At 63.0% G+C, this 19906-nt stretch overlaps 1 protein-coding gene across 2 annotated transcripts; it reads left to right on the top strand.

Annotated features, from left to right (window-relative positions):
• Positions 1-547: 547 nt before the first annotated feature.
• On the top strand, positions 548-18324 carry MDFI (MyoD family inhibitor). 2 transcript variants are annotated; one of them, XM_068918324.1, is made up of 4 exons: positions 548-689; positions 12430-12645; positions 16333-16587; positions 17079-18324. In XM_068918324.1, the coding sequence occupies exons 1-4, from the start codon at positions 620-622 to the stop codon at positions 17333-17335; spliced, it is 798 nt and encodes a 265-aa protein (XP_068774425.1). In that variant the 5' UTR covers positions 548-619; the 3' UTR covers positions 17336-18324. The 2 variants fall into 2 exon arrangements, with proteins under 2 accessions (XP_068774425.1, XP_068774426.1); XM_068918325.1 differs by lacking the exon at positions 548-689 and adding an exon at positions 2324-2756.
• Positions 18325-19906: the final 1582 nt, after the last annotated feature.

Consider the following 19906-nt stretch of genomic DNA (forward strand, 5'->3'; position numbering starts at 1 on the left):
GGGGCCCTCGGGCGGGCCGGAGCCCCGAGAGCCCCCGCAGCGGGGCCGAGGCGCTTCCCCAAACGCCGCGGACGTCGGCGGCTTCTCCGCCGCCTGCTGCTCGCTGGGAAACGCAACGCGGAGCGAGGCGCAGGCCGGGGCGCCGCCCCCTCCCCGGCGCAGCTCCGGCCCCCTCCCGAAACTTTTCCTCCCTCCCTCCCCCGAGCCGGGTTTTGCTGCTTGTTTGTTTGTTCTCGCAGCCCTTTTTTTTTGTTGTTGTTTTTTGGTTGTTGTTGTTGTTGTTGTTGCAAGGAGAGAAAGCCGCGGCGGGGGGGGGGGAACGAGCACCCAACCGGCTTATTATAGGTGGCAGGAACTGCGAGCGTCTCGGCTCGGAGGAAGGGGCTCGGCCCGCCGGCGGTTTCCTGGCACCGGCCCGCCGGGAGTGTCGCGGGAGGGGGCCCAGGCGTCCCGGGCCGGGGCCGGGGGCGGGGGCGGCGGGCGATGCGCGGGGGGCGGCGCGCGCCGGGGGCGGAGGCGGCGCAGCGGCCGCGCGGAGCCCAGGTGCGCGGGGCCGGGGCGGCCGGGGCGGCCCGCAGTGAGCGCGCTCTGCCCGCCGCGGCCCCCGCGCCCCTCTCCGATGTCCCAGGCCAGCAGCCACCGGCCGAGCCGCCCGGAGCCCCGCCGCGCCGAGCCGCCCCCGCCGCCAGGTACGCGGGGAGGGCTCCGGGGTGCGTGTGTGCACGGCTCTGTGTGCGTGTGAGTGCACGTCTGGGGCGGGGGGGGCACGGCTCTGTGTGCGTGAATGCACGTCTAGGGTGGGGGGGGGTGCACGGCCGGGGTGTCTGTGCACCTCTGGGTTGGAGGGGGTGCATGGCGGGGGGGGAGTGTGCACGGCTCTGTGTGCGTGTGAATGCACGTCTGGGGTGGGGGGGGTGAATGGCTGGGGTGTGTGTGCACCTCTGGGGTGGGGGGGGCATGGCTCTGTGTGTATGAGTGCACGTCTGGGGTGGGGGGGTGCATGGCTGGGGTGTGTGTGCACCTCTGGGGTGGAGGGGGTGCATGGCGGGGGGGGTGTGCACGGCTCCGTGTGTGTGAATGCACGTCTGGGGTGGGGTGTGTGCACGGCTCTGTGTGTGTGAATGCACGTCTAGGGTGGGGGGGTGCATGGCTGGGGTGTGTGTGCAGCTCTGGGGTGGGGGGGGCACGGCTCTGTGTGTGTGAATGCACGTCTAGGGTGGGGGGGTGCATGGCGGGGAGTGTGTGTGCAGCTCTGGGGTGGGGGGGGCACGGCTCTGTGTGTGTGAATGCACGTCCGGGGTGGGGGGTACACAGCTCCGCGTGTGCGAAGGCACGTCTGGGGGCAAGGGGGTGCACGGTCGGGGAGGGGAGGGGGTGTACGTGGCTGGGGTTGTGTTTGGGGGTGTGTGTGCTTGGCAGGGTGTGTGCGCAGGGCTGGGGCTGTGCGGACGTGTGCGTGGCTCTGTGTGCGCGCACAGCTGGGTGCGTACGTGTGTGCGCGGGGCGGCGGGGGGGGGGGTGCCTGCGCGTGTGTCCGGGAACGCTGGAGCGTGCGTGCGCGCCCGTGGCTGGGGGGTGCCGGGCTCGGGGGGGGGGGGGACGCGCGCCGGGCTCGGGGGGGGGCGCGCGCCGGGCTCGGGGGGGGGGGGGCGCGCCCGGCGCAGCCCAGCCCGGGGGCAGGTCGCAGCACAAACTTTACTGCAGTTTCTGTAACTTTGCCAAGCGCGCGGGACGCTCTGGGCCGCGCCGGGGCCGCGGCAGCCACGCTAGCACAGGCCGGATAAAACCGTGCCGGGGGCGCCGGACCCCCGAGGGGCTGGGGCCGGGGCGGTGGGGCCCTTCCCCACCCCGCAGCGAGGGGGCGGGCTCGGCGGCGGCCCTGGGCTCCCGCGGGCAGAAGGAAGTGGAGGGGGGGCAGCATCCACTGAGAAGCAGATAGAAAAATTTGGCGGGGGTGGGGGGGGGGGTCCTCAGTTTCCTCTCCCCCGTGGGGCAAAGCTGAGCGCCGCGACAGCAGCCGGGTCGGCCCCAGCGGTGGCAGCTGTGAGCCCTCCCCGGAGGGTGGCGGGGTGCCTGCACACGGGCGCACGCGTGTGTGCACTCATGCGCGTGTGCGTGCACGCCTGTCCGCATGTGCACGACTCCCGGTGGGGCCCCGAGGACTTTCCAGCCCGCTGAGCGGGGATTTTCCACCGGCCGGGTCCGCGGCGCGAGGAATTTTGTCGTTGTCTCGTGGTGCTCGATTCCCGCCAGGGTTCACGTGCGGGAGCGACGTTAAAGCCCGGGGGTGAGAGAGAAACGCCCGAGCAGGAAGCCGAGAGCGGGAGGCGAGCCCCCGCGTCGTGCCTGCTGTCGGAGCAGACGCGAAAGGGGCCACGTTCAGCGCGGGACGAGCTCTCTGCTGAACCAATGTAGCCCGTTGCGAGAGAGGCTCCTCGGCAGCGGGCTGAGCCGCCCGTCGGAGCCGAGCGGCGGTTGCGCTGTGCGCACGCCGGGCATCTTGACGCGCAGAAAAGGAGCTGAGCGCAGCTGGAGCGCTCCCATGTTGGCTTTGGCCCGGAGCGTGGCTGGGCCCAAGTTTCGGAGAATACATCCTCTTGTTCTCTTCCCGCTGCTTTTCCAGCTGGATCCGGCGGGCTCCGCTGCCCGGGCCGAGCTCTTACGCCGCTTTGTGCGGCCGCCGGGGCCGAAGCAGCTGGAGGAGCCGTGCCTTGCTCGCTCTCCCGCGGGTCCCTTTCCTCGCCGGGTGGAAAAGGGTGAGCGCTTAGGGCAGAAGAGTTTTTATTTATTTTTTTTTGCACGGGAAATTTGTACACTAACTCGCGTGCTTTATTTAAAAAAAAAAAAAAGCAATTTTGAAGTCTGTTGGCGCGGGGGAGAAGCGGCCGCCCCAGGAGAGGTGCGGAGCTGAAGCGCCCCGAGCGCGTTAACGTCCCGAGCAGGAGCGGCCGGGACCCCGGCCGAAGCTGCTGCGTTTCCCGCGGTGCGGGCGGCCGGGGGTCTTCCCGCCGGCTCCCGTGCTGCCCGCCGCCCCCCCCCCGGCGAGCAAGCGGTGCCCCCGGGCCCGGGGCTCGCGTCTCCTGGCGCGGCGCGGCCCCCGCGGCGGCGGGAACAAAGCGCCCTGGAATTAAAAGCACATGGAAATCGGAGGCCCTTTCGGAGCGCGAGCAGGGTAGCAGGCCTCCGTCTGCTGGGGGCTGTCTTGCTCGCTCTGGAGCTCGCTCCGCTCTTGCTGGTTCCCCGGGTGGCGGCCGCGAGCCGGAGCGAGGGCCCGGACCCTTCGGGCAGCGGGTCGGCGGCTGCGGCCGCAGCCGGCGGGGACCCGGGGGGGGGTCTCCGGGACCCCCTCGTTTTCCACCTCTCCGAGCTCCGGGGGCCAAACTCCTGCGCGGAGAGGAAATCCCTGCCCTTTCGCGTCCAACGAGAAGGGCTCCCAGGAGCAGCTTTGAGTTTGCGTGCGTTGAGCTTTACGTTTGGGCTCGCGTCGCTTTTCCTTTAACTTTTGGTGAGCGATGAATGGACGCGGCCCGTTTTGTATTCCCTGCTTGTTTGGCCTCGTGACATCTCCGTGCAAAAGCTTTATCCCTTGAGCAATTTCCAGGGGCTCTGTCACGCATAACTCAGCCTGGGAATTTTTCCTTGAATCCCTTTCAGATGCTGTTGTAAATTAGACCGGATAATTCAGTAACGCTGAGCCGGTAAAAGGGAAACTGAGGTGCTTGGCAGCGGAGCGCTTTGGGCAAAGCTGGCGTTATTGTTGGCAGAGCTGGGCTCGCGTTGCCGCGCTCGGTCCCGATTCCAGCGAGAGCCGCGGTCGTGGTGGTTCTCCTTCGCCATCTCTGGGGATCGGGCTCGCGCCGTCGGCAGGACGGGGCGCGTTGCAAAGCAGAGCCTTGAAATAGCCACAGGTAGCTTCCCGCAGGGCCTCCGGGAGAAGCAGCAGTTGTCTGCCTACGTGTCATGTTTGGGGTGTAATAATTTTCTCGGGAAGTTAAAGGAAAGCAGGAAAAAAACAGAAAACCCTTTGGTTTACGGAATTCTTTATTATTATTATTATGTACTTGCTTTGCAGGGAGGAAGAGGAGGGGGAACGGAGATAGCACGAGAGGTTTTCGTTACAGGGAATAAATTGTTGTAAAGACATCGGGGGCAAATAATCTCCAGGAGGAGAGGTTTTCTGCCGAGCTTGGCTCACCCCGTCCTGCCGAGCGTCGCCGGGAGCCAGGCTTGCACCGGGTGGGCGCAGCCAGCGGCTCTGCTCGGCCGCTTGGCAAACGCCAGCCCGGGAGCGGCCGGGGGGGTCTTGTCCCCCCTGTCCCGGGGGATTTCCCGGAGCCCGGCCGGCCGGCGCGCGGGAGCCCAGGTTTGCCGAGGGCGCTGGGCCGCAGCCGGCGTCGCTGCTCCGGGCTCTCGCTGCGAAATGCCAGGGCTGCGTTTCCGTGCAAGAGGTGGATGCTCTCCTTTGGCAGCGGCCGGGCCTCCGAGCGACGGGTAACTCGGCTTAACTCAGGCTTGAGTCCGTGCCCTTCACCCTGGAAGGTGAAAGAAAGAAGGTCAGCCCTCTCCAAAATCGAAATAAAAGCATCTTTGCACTGATTGAAATGCACGTGGTTGCAGATCTGTATGCAGACAGCCTAGAAGTGCAAAGGGAATGCAAAAAAAGCCTAAAAAGAATGTTTTTACTTTCTTGTCGTGAAAACACTTTGTTTTTGTATTTTTTTCCTACTTTTTTTCTTTAAACAAAGAAAAGCTTAAAGAAAAAATAAGAGGCAGATTTCTGGCTTTTTTCAAATGTTTCAGGCCCTTTGGGGCTCTGCTGTTTGCCACCCGAGCGGCCCGTCCCCGCTCCAGCTTCTAATTGAATTTCCTTGGAAAGCGCCTGCCTAGAGTCTATTAGTTGCAGAAAGCCCAACTGTCCTCTTGGCGTTTTCTGGTAGTTTCTCTGATTTTTTTTTTTTTTTTTTCCCCCCCCCCAGAACTGTGCCTTGCTCGGCTCGTAGCGTGGCCCCTTCCCACAGGTGAACCCACCAAGCCGCGCTCCCCCGGGGCTCCCGGGCTCGGCTCGGGAGCGCGGCGGCTCCAGGTTAAGCCGTGTGGGTGCCTGGCTTCGTGCCGGCCGTTTGCAACCGCTCTGCTAACCGCGCGGATGGCAGGGGTGGGAACGAGCTGGTGGACCCGCTCCGGGCCGTGGCCACCGCGGCTGGCTCCGAGTAGACAGCCTGCCTGGAGAGGGACCTTCTCCCTCCTCTCCTCCCCAGCTCGGAGCAGGCGTTGATCCGGAGCCGCTGCCATCCCCGGTGCGCGGGTGGCTCTGGCTGGTTTCCCGGTGGGGCAGGCTGCGCTGCCCGGAGCGGGAAGGTGCTCACCCAGTTTGGCTGCTTTCGGCTCCCGGGGCTGGGCTCCTGATGTAAGGCGGCAGCAGATTTGCATTGAAAGAAGTGGGTCGACTCACTGACTCTGCAAGCAATTACTCGCTCCACCCTCATGGCTTCATCCTTGGACGGCCTCGCAGTCCTTAGTTCAGCGAGCAGGCGTGCTGCTGCCCAGCGAGCCGTGCCCTGACCTTTGTAGAAGAGCTCGTTTTCACATCGCCCCAACCCAAAGCAGGAGAAACCACGTTATGAGCCCAAGCTCCAGGTATCTGTGCTAAGAAGAAATCCCAAACTTGCAAGTAGCCTTCCTCAGCGGGAAGAGTTGAGCGCCAGGACTGCAAAGTTTTGGGCTCCGTTGCCTTGGACAAATCCCCTTCACGTGCCTCCGCTTCCCCCTCGGGGCGAGCGGCGAGAAGGCTCTGCTTCGCAGTGGCTTGGAGCTGTGCTTGTGCTAATATAAAATATATCGAGGTCAGGTAACGTGTAATGGGCCCTGGTTTAAAACTGTAAGCTGACTGGATCTTGGGATGAAAGGTGCCATATAAGTGCAAATTATTATTCTCGTTAATAATGATGTCCACCAGCTCACATTTATCTACTCTTCAATTAACTTTTTTAAGGACCCTTAGCAGGTTAGAAAGACGCAAGTTTTCCCTGGCTGGTTTGACCCTGTAAGGTTAGGCAATTACTATACTGGCATGGTCCTTAATTAGACCCTCCATAATTTTCCCCAGCACGGCGGTATGGCTCGTTGCTCTGTAATTCCCAGAATCTCCTTGGATCTGATAGGCATCACGGCAGCAGCTTTCCAGACTTCAAGGACAGTTGCATGTCCTTAAGGATGCTTTGCGTGTTGCAGGACATCCTACTATAGCCTTCCTCCATGCCAGTCTCCTCCCAGTATGAGGGTTTTATGTCTCTGTGGCTTGCAAGGTGTATTAGGCTGCTCCAGAGAGGCACCAAGCCTGCGTGGTGGTCCTTGAAGTCACTGAAAGTGGAATCAACCCCAGACGGGCTCTTTGGGCCTTTGTTCTTATCCAGTGTGCCTATCGATTCCTTGACCCCACAGTGTGTTTGGGATGCTATATGCTGCTCCATAATTTTCTGTAGGCAGTCACCAGGGCCTGACTCTCAGAGGGTGGCTGGCCTAGCAGCTAGGGTGCAGCAAACTCGGTCTTACTGGTTCTGCCAGATCTGTTTTGTGTCCTGGGGTAAATTGTATTGTCCTATTTCGTACAGTTTAGGCTGAGTGCTTTTTGGCATAGAGCTTGCTTCTGCCCTTGCGTCTGTAGCACGTGAGGAACCTGAGTGTTGCCTTGGTACATATATGCTAACTATATTCTTGCTGCCTAGGCAAGTTCCTCGTCGTCGCCTGCAGTGGCAGAGGTGCGTGCTTCTCTTGTCCTCTTAAATACTACAAAACTTCATCGCTCCATGAGGAACTGTCAACTTTACGGATGCAAGGGAAAGCAGTGCCTTTGTTTCTGCTCTTTCCAGCAGGCTCGAAGCTCCTGCCATGGGGTTCGGCTTCACTGCCGAGACCTGTCAGTGGGTTTGTGGCACCAGCACATAGACCGCAGGGCTTGCTAGGACTTGGACAGCAGTTAGCGCTGACCCGCTGTGGGAGTCCCTGCGTGGACTTTGCCTCCAGGGAGCTATTTTGGCCTAAAGCCAACAGCTGCTTTTTTGTAGTGAAGGTGCATCCACATAGCTCATGGTGAAATCACATTATCATGCCGAAGCCACCGGGTTGGGCTGGGGACAGGGCCAGTGTTGGTGGCAATTGTCTGGGCAGTGGTTTTCTTTCTTATCTTCTCTGCAATCCCTTCTCGAGGGTTATCCAAGCAGGCTGATAGGCTGAGCCCTTGCGCAGCCTCATGCGTGGCTCACCAGCCATGGTTTGGCGGTTTTCCTCATCTTTTTGAGGTGGCAGGTTACTCCCTGCCACCCTGGCGTCCTCGCCAGGAGCTGTCTGGTAGGAGCAGCTCTTCCACGAGGGCTTTGGCAGCTTGCACCCCCTTCATGGGGGCCGCGTGGGTTGGTGAAGCTCCTCCAGGACATTGGTGTCACAGGGACGGGGTCTGCAGCAAGGTCTAGGCACAGTCAGTGCCCAATCCTTCCCTGGAGTCGGGATTTTGTCACGGGAGGAGGTGTTTGTCCCAGCTCCGATGCACTCTCAGCCCGGGTCAAATGTCGCTGGCTCCATCACAATCCTGTCCGTAAGCAAAGGGGCAGAAATAGCACGTTGGATGGGACGTGCTATTCCTCCCTGCAGCCAGGGAACCGCGGCCAAGAAGTCATTACGGCTGTCCATGCCTGGGGTTTTTGTGCCTCCTGAACCAGGTGCTGTGAACCTCCCTTGGACCGGAGAACGGGCTGGGTAGACGCTGGTCCTGTCTGGCCAGCCCTAAATTCCTCTCTGCCTACCCACCCGATCTCTATAAATAACAAATAATAACAACTCCGAAGCTGGTGAGCTATTTGGGGTTTTGTGGGTTTTTTTTTGCTTTGTTTTGCTTTTTGTGTTTAGGAAGTAACTTTTCATAGAAACCAATATTTTTACCAGATTCCTCATTGTCCCACAACTGAAATGTTTTACAAAGCACGGCCCAGGTGAGCAGGGAGACGCTGGGGTAAGCGCTTTCTGCGGGACGGCGGAGGGGCCGAGCCTGGGAAGCAAAGCTGTTTGTCACGTCCAGGGCTTGCTCAGGAGCTCTGTGACTTCTGGGCATTGCTCTTCCTTCCCCTCCCTCCCACCCTTCTTCCTTTCTCTGAATATCGTTGAATCTGAAATGCTCTAGTGCATTAATTTCAGACTGAATGTAAATAAGCCGGTTGGATTTCTCCCAGTTGAGCAGACTTTCAAACCGGATTTTTACTTTTCTCTTCTCCAGGCTGGTTCGTGGGTTTGGAAGCATTTGCTTCGGCATTGTCTCTTCGGCACTTGAAACCACTTAATCAAGCTCTAAAATATCCCTCGAATAGGTCAGGCAACCTGATTGGGCCAGGCAGCATATGTGGGAAAACGGGGAGAGATTACACACACGTTTTATCTGCATAAAACAGATTAGAAAGCTCCCAAACTAAATATTGCTGCAAGGTGGCGTGTTGTTAATGGCAGACGCCTCGCTAGACTGTCTTTGTTTGTGTCTCCATCCGACATTATCTCTTCCCTGAGCAGCCGTCCCGGAGGGATTAAGGGGAGAGAAGGAGGGAGGCGAGAGACTCCCCTGCGCTCCTGCAGGTCGGCAGGAGACCCAACCCGCGGGGTGAGATTGGGACGCTCTTCGGCTCCAGGAGAGCTCAGACGTGGATCCGGATGTGCTGAGGCCCTTCTCCTTCCCCGCTGGACCGGGTTGACCATGACCTTGTCCAAAGCACGTAGCCTGGCAGAGAGATGGGATTTGCTTCGGCGCTCGGTAGCCCAAACGTGTCTTAGCTCCGGCACGTTCCTTGGTCATCAGGACGTGTGCTGTGTCCGTGAGGTGTCCGTCCACCATCTGGTGCGAGATTTCTCACTTTTTTCCTCTATAGCCAAAGGTATCAGGGGACAGAGGAGGCACGGGCTGACTGGAGATCCAGACCTGGAAGGGTTTGACCCATCCGTGTGGCCCCAGTTCTGCAGCTTTCTGGACCCTCGGTTGGGGGCCAGCTGTGCAAAGGGGGGACGGGACATGCGCGAATGGCGCCTGTGGCCACCCAGGCTTGCAGCCGGGGCTGGGGGTGCGCTTGGTTAGCTGAGCTCATGCTGACTGCGGTTTATCCCCTGTTTACGCTTGCTGTGAAACTCTGCCCTGCTCAGGCTCAGCTCGACTGGTTGCTGGCAACCAGCTGCTGACACGGTGCAATTCCCTTTTGTTTGTCCAGCGCTTGGGAGATGGGTTAGCTGGGTCTTGCAAGCTCATCGTGGTGGGAGCGCGCCTCCCGCCCAAAGGACAGAGTTCGGTTGTTGCTCCAGTGGGTGCTGGCATTACAAATCAGAGTTGCTCCCAAAGCTGGCTTTCCCAGGAAGAGCTCGGCCGTCCCCAGTGATAACGGTCATTTTCTACATTTTTACTTTGCAGGAGAGTTACACGATACGCAGTTAAAGCACATGGAAGTTTGTAGCTTATTTATGTCTCTGTCACCAACCCTGCCTCCCTTTTTTGCAAATCTTGGGGTATTTGGTAGACTTAGGAGCCTGGTGATTTCTGGAGGCTTTTCTAAATAGCACTTTTTGACTGTGTAATTGGGGGGAACAGTCAGAAAACCTGACCTGCGTGCATCTCCCAGGCTTGGCAACCAGGAGACAAATGAAAGGAGCTCCACATCTATGGGCTTTCCTCATCTCTGGTACCTTAAGGCAGTGCTGTGATGCACTGAGGCCTGACGTACTATTTTTGAGTACTTTGTTATCTCTGTTCTCAGCTGTGTCAACTTTCCTGTGCAATGTTACCGTTCATTTCTCCCTTGTATATGGTAAAAGGTTGTGCAGACCCTGACTTGAGTTAATTGTGGGGCTTCTGCACGCTCCCCACCGTGAGGACTTGGGGGTGTTTTCTACCAGGGAGCAACAGTGTAGGAAACGAATTGCATGAACTCTCTTCCCAGAGGTGTGCAGCAGAGTGTGGCCGTAATCCTGGCTATGAGGCGCTCAGGTAAGAAACTAGGAGGCGAATTGAGGTTTTGGTGAGTAATGCTTTCGAAATGGCTGTTTAGCTAGGAGAACCGCACCAGAACGGGGGAGCGGAGACCCGGCTGCCTTCCGGGGCTCGGTTTTCGCAGTCCCGTAGCGTTGGCTGTATTTCAGGTGCCGGGACCTGAAGGGTCGTGGTGCCCGTGGCAGTCGTTAGTAGGTGCCTGCTCCCCCAAGCATCCCTCGGGGGAGACCCTTGCGCGTCCCCCTGGACGTGCGGCGACCGGAAAGCGGGTCTGTGTATAACACGGGGAAGGACCAGCTTGCCCAAATTTCTCCCCTGTCTGTTTTTGCCTCTCTCCTGGCCAGCTTGTTCCAGTGGGAGTTAATTTAATTGCCAGCTTCCTCCCTCCATCGCTGCGGTTGCGTGTGAGACCTCTTGTTGTGCAGCGTAATTACATGGGTGAAGTGGACGTGGCAGTAACGAAGCTTGTCTCAGTAGCGTCCGGACCGGCGCGATCTCCGTCGACGCTGCTTGCAGCGCGCTGGCGCCCGCGGCCTCGGGTCTGCAGCTCCGGCCACACGCCGCTCCTGCCTGGCGGCGCTCCTTGTCCAAACGCACCGCCTTCGCCCTCCATCTGTTGGGGACCGGCCATGGCGTTAACTTTGGCTGTTGCTTTTGAAACGCCCTGCGTATCGAGGGCGTCTCGTTGCAGTAGGAGCTGGGCTTGCGCCAGCTCCCGGGACGCCGATGCCCGGCGGCGCGGTGCCCTTGCCGCCCGGCGGCTCGGGAACGCTCCGTCCGCGCCAGTCGCCTCCGACTCGGAAATTGTGCAAAGGCTACTGAACCGTCAGGTTTTCGCGTCTGGCTCCCCGGGGCGTTGACGGAGCTCCGCAGGTCTGACGCAGGCCGCTCCGGGTTGGGGCGTGACGGAGCCCTGGGGTTCAGCAACGCGCGGTTGTTATTCACCTATACGCCCCACCACCTACGCGCGAACGCAGCCGGCTCTCTTGGCCGCTCTGCTGTGCTCTGGGCTGTCGGAGGAGCGTGGGACCGAAGTCTCTGCCCTCCTTTGCGGGGTTCGCGTACTCCCCCTCCGCTCGGGCTTTGGAGCCAGCGGCTCCGTGCAAAATTCAGCTGGAGCTGCTGAATTTCCTTTGGTTTAGCACCAAAATCGCCACGCCTGTGGGAACGGCCTGCAGGAGAGATCAGGGTGGCGGCGAGCAGGGCTCTGCGGACCTGGCTCTGGAAGGGTTCTCGGGAGAAGGCAATTGCCTCGGCTCGGGCCAGGTGACTTTTGCACCGTGGGGAGGAACCATATGTTCACTCTGTAAAGTAGTTTTAAAAACAGACCCAAACCAGGGGGCGATTATTTCTTTCCTACCCAGTTCTGTTCCATAAGGGTGTGTTTTTTTTTTTTTGGTCTTAGCGTGGAAACCGTAAACCAGTCCAAGTTTTCTGGGACTCGGCGAAGCGAGCAAACTGCTAACCCCTTCCCAACCGCCGCTGCCGCCGGGGCCCCTTCGCCTCGCGGCCCCGTGGGCGTCGCGGTGGGTTTTTCCTCCGGCGTCGGCCGCTCGGCGTTGCGTTAGGGGTGGTGGGGACGGCGCCGCGGGGAAACTGAGGCAGCGGTGCACCCGCGTGGGGCGTAGCGGAGCTGAACGCGCTCGACTCCCTCCTAGGGCCTCTTGGGAAATGACGGGTGGTTGGTCTCCCTGCCGGCTCCCAAGGTATAATTTAGTTTTATATAAAGTGCGGTCCAGCCCCTGTTTGCCAACCGAGGCTATTCTGAGCGCGGGCGGGCGGGCGGCGAGCAGGGGGCTCGCGGCCCCGGCGCGGCGGCGCTGCCCTCTCCTCGCTGGCTGGCTTTTTGCTAAGGGACGGGCGATATTGGGGTTCCCCCCCCCCCCAAGCCCTGATGGGGAACAGAGCGCTTCTCGTCTCGGGCCGAGGCGGCCCGCGGGCTCGGCCCCCCCCGCCGGGGCTGCCGGCCGCTCTCGCGGGCGCCAGCTCTTCGCGAGAGCGAGCGGGGAAGGAGACGGCAGGCGGCTCTCCGCCGGGGAGAAAGCGGCCGTTTCGCGAGAAAGGCGAGGGGTTGGGGGGGGGGGGGGGGAAATCCGACTTGAGGCAGAGCGCAACCAAGTCCCCCTTGCTTTTTGGGAGGAGGAAGGTGGGAGCGTGGGGAGGAGCAGAGGCAGGAGGACACGGTTCATGTCCAAAAACCGATGCCCAAAGCAGCCGCTGATGCCCGGGGTGTGATTGCAGCCAGTTTGCACCGGCCCAGGGTCTGGCTCTGGGTTTCTGTGGTTTTTTGGGGAATATTAGACCGTGCCTTGATGCCCGGGCGAGGCGCCGGTGCACGTGGCTCGGGGCGCCCCGAGCGGTGGCCGAGCCGAGCCCCGCGGCCGAGGCTCTGGGCTCCAACCCTGCTTCTCTTGCAGAGGAGGATGAGACCCCTCGCCCTTCCCCGCGGCAGCCCCCGGCGGTAGCGCCGACCGAGCACCGGCCCCCGGCCCGCCCCGCTCCTGGCCCGGCAGCGGCGAAGAAGGAGAAGCTGCTGGAAGATGACGAGTCCCGAAAAGTGCTGCCGAACGGAGCGGCGCCGGCCGGCGCCAAGGCCCGGCCCGAGCTCGCGGGCGCTGCCGAAGCTGTGACATGTGAGTCCTGCCTTGCTGCCCCGGCCGAGGCGCGCGGCTCCCGGCGCCGAGGCTGCGCGCGCCGCCGGGTCGTGCGGGCGCCGCCGCGATCTCATCAGCAGCGGCGCTAATTAGACGGGCAGGCAGCAGCGGCGGGAAGCCACGTCCTGCGCGCGCTGCTCTTCCCCAGCTCGAGGCAGGAGGCTGTAGCAGAGCGTGAGTCACCCGGGGCTGGGGAAAATGAAGGGTGGCATCCAGCAGCGCCTTGATGACTGCCCCCGGCCCCGTCTTTGGGGCTGTCTGGGGAGGGGGGCGAGAGGGTTGTGGGGCACGCCTGGGTCTCGGCGGGCAGCCGCGGTGGGAGGAGGGAGCGGAGCCGGGAAGGAGCTGGCTGCAGCGGTGGTGCAACCCCGAGCAAAGTCGCTCCCGCCTGCCGCAGAGGCCGCAGCAGGCGAGCGAGCTGGAAGGGCCCGGGGAAAAGCTTCCCGAAACCTTTGGTCACAGCAGGTTGACAGCAGTGAAATACAGCAGCCCGTTCGCTGGAGCGAAAGCAAACGCCTCGCGTTTTGGGGCAGCTCTTGCCTTGGCGCGTGCAGGGCAAGGAAGGGGTAAGGCTCCTGCGGGGCTGCTGCAGAGCCCTTCCCGCGGCGGGCTAGCGGCCGGGCTGGGGGTCCGCGGGACGCTCCTGCCGCCTTTGCCGGCGCGGGGGCGGGAGAGCAGCGCTGGCAGGCGTGGGAGGCAGGAGGCCAGCCCGTTTCGGAGTCAGGCTGTCCATCCCCTCCCTGGCCCCGAGCCTGGCTCCTGCGATCTTGCTCCCCGTCTGCCCCTTACGCACACAGTCGTCCCCCCTTCCGCTGGATGCGAGCGCACGGCTTTTCCTTCCAAGGGGTCTAAAGCGGATTGATGCTCCCCAACGGGAAGAGCCGAGGGTGGGAACCGAGTTGTAAGCCCCAAAGGTGGGCAGCGAAAGCGGGGTGCTGCCCGGCGCTGCCAGGAGCCGCTCCCCCGACGCCCCGGGCCGCCGGCCGCAGCCTGCCGAGTTTCTCAAATAGCTCAGTCTTCTGGCACCTCGGGAGCAACGGGAACGGGGGTTGTGGGTTCGGGGCTCCTTGGATATTGAGCATCGCAGAGCTCGTGGGTCATGTACGTCTTTAGACTTGGAGGAGCGCAAAGAAGTCCTGGTGGGTTTTGGGGTCAGGAAAGATCCAAAGGCAGGTTTCGCTGCAGCTCCGGATTGCTGCCCTCGTGCTGCCCTGTAAGACGTGCCTGGTTTTCCGTTGATCCTCCCCGTTCCCATCCCGGTCCGCTGCGTGCGGGAGGGCTACAGGGTCCTCTTCAGCAGGAGCCGCTCTGCACCTCGAAGGTGGCTCCGTGTTGAAGATCTCCCCCTTTGGAAAGGCCTGGAGATCTTTGAGTTGGAGGCTAAAAAATGGAAGCAATTTTTCCTCTCTTGGAGGGGGGGAGTTGCTGGCCGGCTGCTCGGTGCTCGCTGGAGTCGGAGCGTGATTTTGATTTACAAACAGTTTAATCTGAGGAATGCGAAGAAACGGAGAAAGCCAAACCGAGCGCGCTACACGCTTCTGTAAACCCTGTTGCTTCAGAAAAAAAGCCAGCAGTTGAAGCTGCAGAATATTTGTAAGGAGAGCCAGAGGGCCGACGTCTGAAATTTCCTGGCCTGGGCTGCTGCGCTGGTCTCTGCGGGCTCGTGGCCCTGCCGTCGGCGCTCGCCGCGGCTCCGGGCAGCCCCCGCGGCACCGCCAAGCCCTCCGCCCGGCTCCACGCGCCTCGGCAGCGGTTCCGCCACGTTCGCGCGGTGGGTTTTCGAGCCGCCGGGGCCGGGCTGGAGTTTGCAGAGGTCGCCGCTGCTTTTGCCTGGCCCCGGGGCCCTGCTGTCGCAGCTCGGTGCGCCCGCGCTCGGCCGCGCGGAGGGCTGGAGGTCCCCCCGCTCCGCTCGGAGCCCCTCGCCTGCGCCGGGAGAGCCGCCGGGGGCCGCGCCTGCAGCCGCGCCGTCCGGCACGGACAGGCTGCGCGGAGATTTCGGACGCTTCTGCTGCCGTTTGGAAGCCGAAAGCCCCCAGGGACCTCTGGGAGCTTTGGGGAGGGATGGTGGATTTTATCCAAGAGCTTTTATTTATTTTTTATTTTTTCCCCCGTTTCTCCTGCTCGCTTTCTGCCCTTCTCCCCCCCCTCCTGCTTTCCGCCCGCTCTTCCACCTCAACTCCAGTTATTTTAAGTTCCCTTCTCAGGCCGTTTCCCCAGCATCGCTCCAAGATGGAGCTTTTCACCCAAACACCCTTCAGCAGCAGCCGGTTAAATTTTCCTCCCCGGTCTGAAACCAGCCCAGATTTTGGCAGCGACTTTCTCTGCCTTCGCTCCACCCGCTCCAGCGTTCCCGCACATCCTGCCGCCGGCTCCGGGCGAAGCCTCCCCGCTCTCCCTAGGCGCCCGGGCTTGGGCGAGAGCGGGGGCTCCCGCGCCCGCCCGTGTGTTTTAAGCCTCGGCGTGTTTTGGTGTTGCCCGCCGGAGAAGACGGGAGCGGCTTGTGCGGGCGGAGGGCTCGCGGCGCGCCGGCCCCCTGCTCCCACGGCTCGGCTCCGGGCGCCCCGAGCAGAAAGCAGCTACTGTTCCCCCGCTTGGCTGGAGGTGCCTTTGCCCTCGAGCCTTTCGGCTGAATCATCGCTTGTTTACTGACGTGCGAGAGACAAATCAGAGTTTGGCAAAGGCACCGTCAGGCGGGATTTTATTTATTTGTTGCATTGCTGCTGAGGGGAGAGCAGAGCGATGAACCCCCCCCCCCCCCCCGCCTCCCGGCGCTGGCTTTCCCGGGCTCGCCGCGGCCGCTCGGCACGCGCACCTGGCCGCACACGCCGGGAAACGCTCCCGGGGCGCCGGGTGGGAGCGAGGAGCCGCAGGGAGCCGGCGGCTCCGGGCGGGATGGCCCGGCAGGGTGCGGGGCCGCCGCGCTGTCTTGTGGCTGCAGCAGGCGAGGGCTGGAGGGAGCCGCGGATAAAGCGGAGATTTATTTTCCTCCTCCTGCGGAGAAGTTCAGCCAGAGGCTGGGGAGCCCTTTAATTAACAGGCTGCTTCGCTCCGCGCTGGTGGAGATGAGCAGCCCGGCTCTCCGGCGTTGCTTTGCCTTCTCCGGCTCCCGGCTTGAGGAGGGAGATGGGCTGGAGGCCGGGATGCCCGAGCCGGCGCGCGGGAAGGGGCGGCGCGGGCTGCGCCCAGGCAGCCGCTCCGTTCACCGACGGCCGCCGCCGGCTCTTATCTTCGCTGCCGGGGCGGCGCGGCGCGAGCGTGCCTCTCGTTTCCTCCTCTCCCCTTCCTGGCAGTCCCAGCATTGCCGGTGCCGCTCGGTGGCTTTATCCCGGCAGGACGGCAGCCCGGACCCCGGGGGGGGGGCTCCTCCCGCCGGCCTCCGCTGAGGCTTTGGCAGTCGCGCCGTAGAGTTTATTCCAAGGCTTCGTTTCTGGCTCTTCCTTCCTGCCTCCCTTCCTCCGAAGCCCGTGTCTCGTTCCCTCCGGCTCTCTTCTGCTGCATCTCCTCCTCCCTCTCCATCCTCCTGGACCGCGCTCCCGTGTCAGCGTCACCTCGGCCCTGCCGCGGGGATGGCTGGGGACCCGGCGCCCGTTTCTCTCCGCGGAGCCTCGCGGCGGGGGGACGGCCCCGGGGCTGGCACGCTAACGCCCGGCTCTGTCTCCGAAACAGGCCAGCCCCAGGTGCGAGCGGCCCTCCAGCCGCCCGGTTCCTCCACCCGCCTGCTGCAGAACGGCGCCGGGCCAGGGCTGGACGCCGGTGGCGCCAACGGGGACGCGGGCAACGGCCTCTTCCGCCCTCTCCCCAGCTCGCAGAAGCCTCCCCGGAAACTGCAGTCCCACCACTCCATCAACAGCCAGGGCAGCAAGAAGAGCAAGGGCAGCTCCAAATCGGCCACGTCCCACATCCCTATTGAGGCTCAAGAAGGTATCAGCTTTCCCCGAGGTGGGGTTGGCGGGGGGGGGGGGTCCCTTTCCCCAGGGGGTCCCTTTCCAGCTGCTCCCCTGCTGCCTGCAGCCCTCGGGGTATCCCTTGCAGCATCCTTCAGCGCAGCGGCACCCCGAATGCCGGCGGTGCTGGGTTTGGCATCAGCCCAGCTCCTGCCCTGGGAGCTTTCTTAAACCTGCATCACCTATTTGGCTCATCCCAGGGCAGATGCTGAACGGGGCCGTTTGTGTCCTCCGAAGCCTGCCTGCGTCCTGCCGAGGCTGGACACGGCCCAGGCAGCGGTGCTGGTCCTTGGGCATTGAGTGAAGTCCTTGGAGCAGTGGCTTGGCTCCCAGCCCCTCTTCCCATCCCGCCCCTTAATTCCCAGGGAATTAAGGCCTGAGTATCCATCGCCGGGCTGTGCCTCCCCCAGCCCTGCCGGCGGGTACCAACGCGTCTCCTCGGCGGTCTCTCTCCCCGTTGCTCGGCAGACTGCTGTGTCCATTGCATCCTCTCCTGCCTCTTCTGCGAGTTCCTGACCCTCTGCAACATCGTGCTGGACTGCGCCACCTGCGGCTCCTGCACCTCCGAGGACTCCTGCATCTGCTGCTGCTGCTGCAACTCGGGCGAGTGCGCGGACTGCGACCTGCCCTGCGACATGGACTGCGGCATCATCGACGCCTGCTGCGAGTCGGCCGACTGCCTGGAGATCTGCATGGAGTGCTGCGGGCTCTGCTTCTCCTCCTGAGCGGCCGGGGGGGGTCCGCGCCGGCTCGGCGGGGAGCCGGCAGCCGCTTCCCCCCCTCGCCCCGTCCCTGCAGGTTGCTGAGCCAGCGGTGGAGAAACCCGCGTGTGAAACGCCGAAAGGAGGAGCAGAGCGGAGGAGATCGATCCCCCTCGCCTGGGGAAGGGTGAATCCGCAGAGCCGAGGGCACCCTAGGGACGGACGCACGGACGCTCCCGCTCTACCTCTTCCCCTCGTGCCGGGCCGGCCCCGGGGACCTTGGCGCCCTTTGCCGAGGACCGTCGGAGCTTCCTGCCACCTGAGCCGAGAGCAGGAGCGCCGGCCCCGAAGATGCCACCGGAGGGACCTCTTCCCCGCCGTGGGGCCGGCACCGGGACCGAGCAAGGACAGCGCTCCAGGCGCGGTGCCCTGGTGTCCGAGGAGGGGGTGGCACCGAGCATCCTCGTCTCCCCGGGACGGCTCCGTGCCGGGAGGTGCAGGAGCCTCTCGCCGGGGCGCCCGCGTAAGGGTTCCCCTCTCTTTCCTTTGGGCGCAGCTCCTCACCCCCTGCCCCGTCTCGGTGCTGAGATTAGCAGCCAAGTGCAATAAATACAGCCGGCTCCCCTCCCTGCCCCGCCAGCCGGGAAGAGGCTCTTCCTTTGCTGGTGGCCCGGAGCGGGGTTGCATCGCTGGGCCCGGCAGCCCCCCGTGCCGAGCCGTTCCCGACCCCGTGCGCGTCCCTCGCCGCCGCGGGATGGGGTGGCTGGTTCAAAATGCCCCTGCCGGTCGTTGGTGCCATCCCCTCGCTCCGGGGGGGGGGGGGGGGAACGGGTGAGGGACGGGGCTCGTGGCTGGGCGAGGGCGGAAAAAAAAAAAAAAAGTCCTTCTGAAGAGCTGGGTGGAAGGGGAGGGAGAATAAGTGTCATGTTTTTGTCTTGGAGTTTTTTTGGGTTTTTTTTTTTCCCCTCTTTTGTTACTGTAAATAAAGGTCTTTTTCTTCATTTCTGACCGGCGGCTGCGGCATCGTGCAGGGTGTTTTCGGGCCCTCGGGATCTGCCGTTAGCTGATGCTGCCGTGGGACGAGCCCGGCCGCGTTGGCCCGCGTTATGCTGCTCGGCGCTGGCGCTTCGCCCTGCCGGGGGGCCACGGCCGCCGTCAGCCCCTTTTCTCGGCCCTTCGGGGAACGCGAGGGCCCGGGGAGCCCGATTTTCTGCCAACCACGTGGCACAAAGTCCCAGTTGCTGGGCTGGGGGCCGAATCGGGGCGATGCCCCCGGCTGCCCGGCTCAGCGCAGCCTCCGCCTGCGGGACCGCCGGCACGGTTCGGGGAGCCCCGGCCCCTCCGCCGCAGCGACCCGCCGCCCTGGCTGGGCTGCAACGCGGCGAGGAGGGAAAAATACTTAGAAATCGAGGCCAAATGGGTCAGTTGGTCATAGCGACACAGGCTGGTTTGGGAGCTGGGCTGCCGGGGCTGCATCTCAGCCGTTAAAAACCTATTTTTAGCAGTGAGCTAAAGGCGTTCGGAGCCCGGCTCGCTGCAAGTGCACGGAGGGGAAGAGGATGGCGCGGGCAGCCTTCCTCCCACCCTGCCGCGGCTCCGGGGGGCAGCGCAGGGCTCGTGGCCCTCGCACCCGGCCGAGCGCCGGCCGGGACCGGGGCGGGAGGTGGGGGCGGCGAGCCGGGCTCTTTTCCTTCGCGCAGCATGATGTACTGCTGAACGTATGCGATACTCACGCCTACGAGCGTGCGGTAGTGACGGCTGCCTTCGAAAATGCAAATAAAAGAGCCCCCCCCCCCCCCCCATGGCTGGGGCTGGGGGGAGGGTGGGGGGGGGGCTGCGCGGCAGCGCGGCTCAGCCTGCCAAAGGGGATATTTGAAAACAGCGCTGCCCCGATGCCACGGCGGGTTTGTGTCCGCGGCCGCGCGCGGCGCTGCGTTGTCCCAGCCAAAAACGCAGGAGGAAGGGAGATGGCAAAGCAGGCGCGTGCCAAGGCTTTCCCGCCCTGGGAGGTGCAGCCTGGGGCTGGAGACGGGCAGGGGCAAGGCTGCATTTTTTTTTTTTTTTTCCCAACCCTTAGCCCAAAGGATTGGCATTTTGGGACTGGATTTTGGGAAGGGGCAGGCTGCGGGATCGGCCGGGCACAGCTCGCCTTGCACAGCACCGGGCCGGGCAAGCCAGGGGAGGGAAGAGTTAACCCTCCTGCCTGGGAATTAATTAACAGCAGATGTGCTCATTTTTTTTAACTAATTAATCTCCTGCCAACACTCGGTTTTTACCGTTCCCTGGGCAGCGTGTGCGAGACGGGAGGCCGGGCAGCGCCGGGCACCCCGGGCGCTCCTGCCTGCGCCGCAGCCCGGCCGGCCGCTGCGGTGGGGCTCAGGTCATGCATGGCCTTGTTCGTTTTTTTTAAGTGACACAATGCAACGAAAAGGCCGCAAAGGCATTAAATGGTGTGGCCAGCGGGGTTGTTTCAAGGGAGGTTCGTGGTGCGTGTCCCCCAGGAGGGATGCAAGCCGTGGGCGGGGGATGCGTGACGGCGGCCACCGGCACTTTGGGTGCTGAGTGCTTTCAACAGCCTGAGCTATTTCTGTCTGC

Source organism: Struthio camelus, chromosome 24 (assembly GCF_040807025.1).
Source record: "Struthio camelus isolate bStrCam1 chromosome 24, bStrCam1.hap1, whole genome shotgun sequence".
NCBI lineage: Eukaryota > Metazoa > Chordata > Aves > Struthioniformes > Struthionidae > Struthio > Struthio camelus.